We start from the raw sequence: 9,944 nt of genomic DNA on the forward strand, positions 1-9,944 counted from the left end.
GGAACTCGAGCTGGAGCCGAGCTGCAGTATCGGGGTCACCGGGGCGGAAGCACCACCCCTCTCCCACCAGCTCCTAGTCACACGCGCAAGGCTATTTATAAAGTGGGCACAGAGGGCGTGGGCGATGCGACAGCTGGGAGTGGCGGGTGGAGGAGGTGCCCACGGCCCTCCCCTCTGACAAGCCAGCAGGAGACACTGCCTCACAACTGTCAGCAGCCTGCATGGCCCTTGGGGGCCCCATCAGCCCTGACTGATTAATGTGGTTACATAGGCAGATGCTGGCCAGCGCTGAATCTGTGGAGGTGGGAGCCGGGGCTCAGGTTGGGGACTCCCATAGGCTCTACCAGGCTCTGGGCCTCTGTTTCTGCATCTGGAAAATGGAGCGAAGTAGGGCCTTCTCCCCTTCCTCCTCCTCCCATATTCCCTTCTCTTCCTGCTCCCCTTTCTTTTTCATCATTATTAGAATCGGCCTTATTATACTGTCATGACCAGTATTTTTATAATTACCATTACCAATATCATTACTATTTATATTATTTGGTGGGGTTCTAAGTGTGCAGGTCTAGATGAACCTGGATTCTAATTGAGACAAATTGCAGTCTTTGGGCACCTCCTCCATGACCTTCCAGGCCTGGAGTGGGGGCAGGTGAAGAGTAGATGCCAACCACCAAGGGAAGTGCCTGAAAACCCGCCTTCGGGACATGCTTACTGGGTGTCAGAAGACACTACAAGATGGAGAAAGAGGGAAGGGAAACAGAGAATTCAGAAATCGATTTTAAGATGTTTGGTGGTTTTATATGCAATGTCGATGGCCTACATGAACCTTGTGGTAAGGACACTGGCCCCACTGGCTTTCAACTGGGAGAGAGGGCTTTTACCCTCCATTGACAGAAATAAGCCAGAGCCCGACAGAAGACTTCGGTGTAAAACATAAACACACCAAGAACCTTAACAGGGATTTCTGTCTGTATTTTTGCCAGGGGCTGTCACTTAGAACTAAGCCTGACACATAGTAGGTGCTCATTAAATTGTGCTCAATTAAGTATTGACAGAATTTCCTCCTCCAGCAGCCCTGTCCTAGATCAGCCCCATCGGCACAGGCGGGCGCTGTCCATGGTGTGGAGGGCGTTGTTCCTGCTCTGTCCACGGTGCTGAACCCCTGTCCCTGCCCAATTACCTCCAATGAACTTGGTACGTCTTTTTACATCCTGTGTACTACTGAGCCCTCCTCAGGCCTGAGAACGCAGTGAGCTCTCAGGAAATGTCCTACACCCATGGAAAGCTTTTAGTCCCCATTAATAAAAACACCATCATCGATTTTTCCTATCATCCGCTCACACTTACAGACCCTTTCCACAGATGAGGCATTGTGCCAAAGGTTCTGCGTGCCTCATATCACTGGAGTTCTAGCAAACCTAGGCAGTGGGTACTATTAATGTGTCCATTCTGCAGATGGGCACACTGAGGAATGAAGAGGATAAAGGGCTTGCCAGGAAGTGGTGGTTTTAGGGATTCGAACGCAGGCCTGGTGAACTAGGGATGTCCTGGTTGGCACCTCAGAGAGGAACTGCATTGTATGTGGGAGGAAAGTGAGGTACAAGTTAGGGAAGGGGCTAAGATTGCAGTCCTGAAGAAGAATCAGAGCCAACCCTGGAGAGCATCCTATGAGTACAGTGAGAGCAAAGACCCAGATACAAACTTGCCTGGCTACATGGTATCAGAAACAAGGCAGACAGGAGCAGAGGGATTTATGGAGGCTTCCTGGGAGAGGAGCAGAGGAAAAGCCACAATGAATCAGGGAGAAATGACACATCTCTTTATTGAGTGGTTGAAGGAAGAAGGTGATCCTAGGACAGATTCTCATCCCATGAAAGGGACTTGGCTTCCCTTCCTCCAAGAAGAGGCTCAACTTTCACCCCCAAATCCCAGTAGGCTGTGGAGTCAGACAGCTACATTTCTGGCTCTGTGGCACTAAGCAAGTTGTTGAACCTCCCTGAGGCTTGGTTTGCCTCATCTGTAAAGTGGGTTTCTATGAGGATTAGAGAAGGCAGTGGGCAAAAAGTCCTCGACACCATACTTGTAGAATGCCAGATAAGTGAGGCTTGTTGTTGATATTATTAATTATGAGGCAAACTCATCCTCATATGAATTTGCTAATTGTATGCAATATTCATTCATGAAATATTTAGGGAGCCTTTAAAAACATTGAGTGGCCTGGCAAAATGTTGTACGGTACATAAGAAGCTCTAGACCTGAATACTCACGACCATGACTTTGCATGTGCTGTTCCCTCCACCTAGAGCACCATTTACCTTCTGCTTAGCTCCCCCTTATCTTTGGAGACCCAGGCAAATGTTGGATGGGGGGCCGCAGGTAAAGACAGGCTTCCCAAAGGAAGAGAGCCCTGGATACCACCTTCCGTGTCTCCCTCAGCCCTTCCCTGTTCCTCCCACTCTGACTCCACCAGCATGAGGCCAGAGTAACGCTGGGTCTCCAGGAACAGTGCCTGGCATAGAGTAAGTGCTCAGCTAATGCTTGCTGATTAAATAAATGAATGAATTCATGAAGGAACCAGGTAGTACGTGGCATTTGCAGCCTCAGGACTCTACCAAGCCCTAGCAAGTGGATGGTGGGGGGAAGGGGGGCATTGGGACTCCACAAAGATAAAGAAATGAGAGGGAGCAGAGGCAAGACTTATATTAGGTGGTGTCCTATGTCTTGCTTTCAGGTATGTATGCAAGAGTTGGCATGTGTGTGTGTTTGCATGTGTATCTGCTAGTGTTAACAGGGCAGGCAGGTGTGTATACATGCACACATGTGCTTACTTGTACCATCTGAATGCAGGGGATGATCCGTACATATGTGTCAGGGAGTACAGTGTGACTGTATGTGGGACATGCTAGTATGTGTGAGTTTAGGTATATGAGGACTTGCAGGTGATAATGTCAATTAGAAACATATGTTGTGTGTGTATGGATGTGTGTGTTATACACTTGTATATGGAGTATACAATATGGAATGTGTATTTGTTTACTTGTGTGTACTCACCAGCATTCACCTCCTGGAAGGGGCTGCTTTGAGTGTCCGGGCAAGTGTCTTCATGTGTGTATGCATGAGGCCTTGGCATGTGCTCATGCGTCCACATGTGTGTTTCTTGAGATTGGGGTCCTAACAGGTATGCCTAGGTATGTGCCTATATGTCAGGGCATGAATGGATCTTTATGTCACATGGATGTTGTGACCATGCATCAAGCATGTTTGGATACACACATGTCTGTGTACATGCATGTGAACACACTTGCCTATATTTCGGGGGCCATGTCTATGTGGCAGAATGGCTGTGTCCCATATACGTGTGTGTGTTCGCACACACATGTGAATGTGCACATGTGTCTATACGTGTGCATTCACAGGCATGTGGTCTTCATGGAGCTTTGATGGATCCTGGGCATTACTGTTGATACAGACTGTCTGTGTATGAGCGTTCCAGTTCATGTGTGTACAGAGTGGACCTCTGGTTGGAGGTATAGGAATTTCCTTATCTCCAAGGAGGAGCTCAGACCCATGGAAAGCCCTCCCAGCCCAGCTCCACTGCTTCCCTTCCCCACTCTCCCCTCCCATTCAGCCCCTCATCCCCCTGGCCTCCCCACTCTGGGCATCACTCCCCCCTAGTATTTCACTCTGTCTCCATTTATCTTGGTCTCCCCCTCTGCCTCTCCCTTTCCCTCTCAGTGTTATTCCACCCACCATACAGCTCAGGGCTTTACTTTCCACCACACCCATAGCCCTGCCCCTCCCACCAACACCCCTCTGCTCTGCTGGTGATTCCCTTCCTGTAAGTTCCACAGAATCATCCAACACAATTCTTCCCCCAGGCCTCTGTTTCTGGAAGCCTCACCCTTCTTACTGGCCCCCCTTCACACCACCTCCGCAGTCCAGCCTCCAGTTTGCGTCAGAGTTAATGGTGAGATTTCCCCCCCTCCACGCGCGTGCGTGCGCGCGCGCGCGCGCGCACACACACACACACACAACTAGGCAAACCTTCTCGTGGAACCCAACTTGGAGGATGTGAGGCAGGGTAGGGTGGGGGTGGGAGGAGTAGAGAAGAGAATCAGCCAGGAACACTCACACTGACCCCCTCCTCCAGTGCCAGATGCCGCCCCCCACCTCCTGGCCCCCACTTTTAGGCAACTTAGAGGAGGGGAAGAGGCCAGTAGGGGGTTTGGACATTCACCTCCGCCTTCCTTTAGGCCTAGCCCCTGGCGGTTCCAGGGGATCCCCTGCACCTTCCCACTCCCTTAACTCCTTAGGTCAGGGGGTAGTTGGCTTTTGATCTATGGGCCTTTCTGTCACCATCAGGTACAGCTGGGGAAGAGCTCAGAAAAAGCAGGTCCCTGCCCCTTTAAGAACACCCGCGTCCACGCCTGCCCAGCCCCGCGCGACAGCACTCTGGAAGTCGCCCCGCGGCAGGGAGCGGGCGGGGCAGGGTTTGTGAATGGAGCGACAGAGGGGGAGGGGAAGAGGGGGGAGGGGCGGCGGGGGCGATTCCCAGATCTGGGCCTGTTCACTGGGGTCCAGGCGGAAGCCGGTGTTCAGCGGTCTGTCTCTTTCTCTCTCACATACACAGCACAATCCCTGCTGCCTAAGGTCTCTCGAAGCTTAAGGACATCTCAGGCCTGACCAACACACTTCTTCCCTGACCTCAGCCTTCTTGGAGGGAGTAGGTGTGAGTGAGGGGGGTGGACCCCAGTCCTTGAAACACAAGGTTGAGACCTCTATAAGACTTGAGCCCCTGTTCGTCATAACCACCGCCGCCCAAGGTCTCCCAGAGCCTGAGTTCTTAGCAGGAATGCTCGGGACACACGAGTCCTGACGGGCTGGGTCTGCCCCCACCCCAGAAGTCCGGGGCAACGATCATGTCCCTCCTGTGTCCCTCCCCCCGCCCCAACCCCAACCCAGAGCGTGGGCCTGGGCGTGGGCCTCGGTGCAGATGGCGTTCGGGCCCCAAAATAGCTCCACCCCACCTCTCTCTACCTCGCTTCGGCGCAAAGTGGGTGAGGTGAGGATGCTGGGAGGGGTGCAGACCTGCACTGCACCCTCGAGGGGTCGGCTCCCTATGCGGAAGGACGGTTATGCGTTTCGCGTTTCGGAGTGCTGGAGGGGGTGGGGAGTGGGGGAGGCCCTCAGGCGATTCCCCCAACCCCAACTCGGGAATCCAAAGAGTTAACGCGAAAAGCGCCCCCAGACCCTAGTCACAACCCTCCTAGGACGTAGGGAAGGGTCTTCCCCAGCCTCTTCCCAGGACTCTTTACACCCAAGGTTGGGAGATTCCTAGAGCTCACCGTTGTCCTGATAGTTAAACCCCCTTGCCCAAATCTTACATGCTCAGGTCTTGGAGACCCCTCCCTCTGCACTCCCTTTCGAATTCCGAGGCTAGTTCACGTTCCTGAGAACCCACAGCCAGTTCACTGCACAGGACTCCTTCCAAGTACCTTATACGATTCATTCGAACTACCCAGCCCAGCCCCTTCCACACCTAATGACCTGGTCTACACAGACTCCCCAGTCCAGATTAGGGAGTCAGATAGAGCCTCAGGTCCCTGCTGGCGTCCACAAGGGCCTCCGCGTTCAGCCACGTCCGTACGACCCCCAGCAGCGGCCACCTGGAACCCCTGAGAACCCAGCTACATCTGCACGGATCACCCCCTCAGCCGCCCTGACGTGTCTACAAGGGCTGGCTCCCCTCTCAAAAGTCTCAAAGCCGCGTGTACTCGAGTCACCCCCTTAGAAATCCAGCCGCATCCACACGGACCCCGAGTCTCGTCCGGGTCCCCAGCCCCGTAGCCCTGCCTCTTACCTCCAACGCAAAGTAGAGACATGTCTCCGAGGTCGCCAGCGGGCCGGCTTTGTTAGGTAGTGATTAGCGGCCACTGGGCTAGGGCATGGCCGGGGCTGCAGCCCACGCTCTGCTCACGCCGGGGCCCGGCCTGTGCCGCCGGCCATCTTGGTTCAGCACCGGGGGTGCGGACAGCTCCTGACGTGGTGCTGATGTGGGGCTGGCGGGCGGAGCCCAGGGACGCCTGATGGGGCGGGGGCGCTGCAGGCTTGGGGGAGCTTTAAAGGGCCGGAGCCGGGTGAGGGTTCCCCGCCCCCAGGGCTTCCCGACCAGAGGGACAGAGAGCAGCCCCACTCAGGTTCCCTACTGGTTCTGCGTGTTTTCATCTCTCCTGGAGTCGCTCTGTGGGTTCTCTGGCTCTCTCTTGAGTCCTCTGCTGTCTCTCTGCTTTCCCTCTATTCTTCTGTCTCTAAGTCTGTGTCTCTCATTGCCTGTTTCTCTATCTCTTTCTCTCCCTGTGTCGCTCTTTACCTCTTTATCTCCTTGTCTCTTTTGGTCATGTGTCTCCCTCTGAGCCTCTCTCTGTCCAGTCTGTGTCTTTGCCACTCCCTGTCTAGGTCTCCTTCTGAGTATCTGTTTCACTCTTTAAGCCACTCAGCCTGTGGATTTTTGCACACGTTCAGAATGGATCCCATCCTTCACTCCCTTGTGTAACTGGCAAACTCCTATTCATCCATCAATACCCGGTTTGAACATCCCTTCTTCCAGGAAGACTTCCCTGACTTCCCCATATGGACCCTACCCTCTGAACTTCCTCAGCCATCAACTCTTCCCATGACTCAGCCCTCACTCCAACACATCTCTGCTCTCCAGGGCTCCCCACTTAGCTAGCTGGGCAGTTCCCTGTGGGTCAAGTTCCTACAAACCTGTTCACTCTGTATCTCCAGTGTCTAGAACAGCACTAGAAGCTGAGCCCCACAGAATCCCCTGCCCCCAGCACACATGAAGGATTTTCATAAACACAGAATGTACATGGAGTTAGTTGCAAGTGAGGTCTGTGCTTAAAACCCATCTCAACCTCTAATCCCAAGTGTGATCTTGGGCAAGTCATGTAACCACTCTATGCCTCATTTTCCCAATCTGTAGAATGGGAACAATAACAGGTCTTGCCTCACAGAATTGCAGATGTTATGTAAGCTAACAACTGAAAGAACTTGGAATAGTAATGTATATTATTACCCATTGTTGTAACTCTCATTGCTTTTCCAATTTTTATTACATACTGATCAGCTCTAGGTAAGGAATAAAAGGCAGCAATGATAGGCTTGAGTAAAGACCATTACCACCACAGTGGAAGACCCCATGGGCCTCTCCCCTACCTCATCATCCCTCCCCTCAGAAAGAAGAACTACCTAAATGTTCTTTTTCATCCCCTATTTTTCTTTCCAGTTTTACCACATATTTATCAACAAACAATACACGGTTTCATTTTGTGTGTTTGGGGACTTTATGTAACTAGAATAAAATGATCACATATTTTACTAACTTGTTTGGTTAACTTGATTCTGATGATATTCTGATATTCACCTACATTTCTGCGTGTGCTGAAATAGATGCATTTTTCACAGCTCTACAGTATCCTCTTGGTTTACTATACCTTTGATTATTTATCTACTTTCCAGTTGGTGGACCTTAAGATTGCTTCCACTTTGAGTTTATTCCAAAAAAACAAACCCCACAAACTTTTATAGTCATTCTCAGAAATGTAGGCTGGTGCACATGGTAAGATGGCTGGATTGTAGGACACCCACATGCTCAGCTTCACGAGATAACATCAAATTGTTTTTTGACATGCCTCCAACTATTTTTATCACACTCACACCATATAAGCATTCAGTTGCTCCACACCCTGATCAACGCTTGGACAACTCCCAGTTTTTGAATCATGCCAAACTGAAGGGGGAGAACTCGTGCCTCATTTTGTTTTGATTTGCTTTCTTACTGCTCACGAGGGGGAACTTCTCATGTGATTATTGGTTTCTTCTTAGGATGAAATGCTTCAAGTTTTTTATCCGCTTTTTAAAAGATTTTATTTATTTATTTTAGAGAAAGAGCACACACATGTGAGGGGGAGAGGGGCAGAGGGAGAAAGAGAATCCCAAATAGATTCCCCAGTGAGCAGGGAGCCCAGTGACATAGGGCTCCATCTCACAACCCTGAGATCATGACCTGAGCTGAAATCACAAGTAGGACACCCAACCAACTGAGCCACCCAGATGCCCCAATAGTCACATTTAAAAAAAAAATGAATAAAAAAGGTGGGGCGCCTGGGTGGCTCAGTGGGTTAAAGCCTCTACCTTCAGCTCAGGTCCTGGGATCCCAGGGTTCTGGGATCGAGCCCCCGCATCGGGCTCTTTGCTCAGCAGGGAGCCTGCTTCCCTTCCTCTCTCTCTGTCTGCCTCTCTGCCTAATCATGATCTCTGTCTGTCACATAAATAAAAAAAAAAGAATAAAAAAGGGTACGTGGGTGGCTCAGTTGGTTAAGAATCTGATTCTTGATTTTGGCTCAGGTCATGACCTCAGGGTCGTGAGATTGAGCCCTGCATTTTTGGGCTCTGAGTTAAGCAGGGAGTCTACTTGACATTCTCTCTCTCCCTCTCCCTTTGCCCCTCCTCCTTCATATGCATTCTCTCTCTCTAAAATAAATAATCTTTAAAAAAATAAATAAATAAAATGTGACTGTCATTTCCTACTGGTGTGGCTCTTTAACCATATTAAATATGAATCCTTTGTTGGTTTAATGTGTGTTGTTTTAAAAAATCTCCAATTTTGTGGCTTGTTTTCATTCTATTTAGGAATCATTTTCTGAACAGAATCTCTTAATTTTTTTTTAAAGATTTTATTTATTTATTTGACAGACAGAGATCACAAGTAGGCAGAGAGGCAGGCAGAGAGAGAGGAGGAAGCAGGCTCCCTGCGGAGCAGAGAACCCGATGCGGGGCTCGATCCCAGGACCCTGAGATCATGACCTGAGCTGAAGGCAGCGGCTTAATCCACTGAGCCACCCAGGCGCCCCGAATCTCTTAATTTTTTAAATAAACTTTTTATTTTGAAAAAATTTTAGATATACAGAAAGTTGTAGAGGAACTGAGCTGTAAAAAGGTACAGAGTGTTTTTATATACTCTTCACCTAGCTTGCCCTAATGTTAACACCTAACATGTACTTACTTACGAGATATACATTTCAAAAGAAAAATATTTACATTGGCACTTATTATTAACTAAATTGCAAACTTTATATTCCACTCGTTTTTCCACTAATGTTCTCTTCCTAGTCGATGATCCACTCCAGGATCCTACCCTGCATTTAGTCATTTTATCTCCTTGGTCTCTGCCTAAATGTGAGACCAATGTGATAGTACACTGTGATAAACTGATAAACATGAGTTTCTTAGTCTTTCCTTATTCCTGACCTCAACACATTTAAAGAGTATTCATTAGGTATTTTGCAGAAAGTCCCTTGATTTGGGTTATCTGACATTTTCTCATTATTAGACTGGGGTTATGGGCTTTGGGGGGAAGATCACAGAGATGGGGTTTCCTTATTGTCACCAGAAGTCCCTGATACCCATGTGACATCACAGGGGATTTTTAACTTTGATCATCTGGGTAACATGCTGTCTGCCAAGTTTATCCACTATCAAGGTATTCTTTTTCTTCTTCCCTACTCTGTTCTTTATAAGCAAATCACTAAGCCCAGCCCACCCTCAAGACAAGAGAATTATGCTCCACCTCCAGGAGCAGTAGTATCTTGGAACCTCTTAGTTTTAAAATCCTTTTTTTATTTCTGCAAAATACACATACCAAAATTTACCATTTTAACCATTTTAAAATGTACAATTCAGTGGCATTTTTTACATTCACAATGTTGTGCAACCACTAGTTCTTTTTTTTTAAGATTTATTTATTTATTTATTTCACAGACAGATCACAAGTGAGCAGAGAGGCAGGCAGAGAGAGAGGAAGGGAAGCAGGCTCCCTGCTGAGCAGAGAGCCGGATGCAGGGCTTGATCCCATGACCCTGAGATCATGACCAGAGCCCAAAGCA

At 49.4% G+C, this 9,944-nt stretch overlaps 1 protein-coding gene across 7 annotated transcripts in view; it reads right to left on the minus strand.

Moving 5' to 3' along the window:
* Window positions 1–6,004, minus strand: part of UNC13A (unc-13 homolog A) — a 63,016-nt gene extending 57,012 nt beyond the window's left edge. For all 7 annotated transcript variants that reach the window (XM_045991651.1, XM_045991647.1, XM_045991652.1 and 4 more), the window contains exon 1: window positions 5,858–6,004. Coding sequence is in view for 6 of the 7 variants with exons in the window: in XM_045991647.1 (XP_045847603.1) it covers window positions 5,858–5,879 (22 nt within the window). In the remaining variant the exon portion in view is untranslated. The remainder of the gene's footprint in view (window positions 1–5,857) is intronic.
* Between the last annotated feature and the right edge of the window lie 3,940 nt (window positions 6,005–9,944).

Source organism: Meles meles, chromosome 20, assembly GCF_922984935.1.
Source record: "Meles meles chromosome 20, mMelMel3.1 paternal haplotype, whole genome shotgun sequence".
Classification (NCBI taxonomy): domain Eukaryota; kingdom Metazoa; phylum Chordata; class Mammalia; order Carnivora; family Mustelidae; genus Meles; species Meles meles.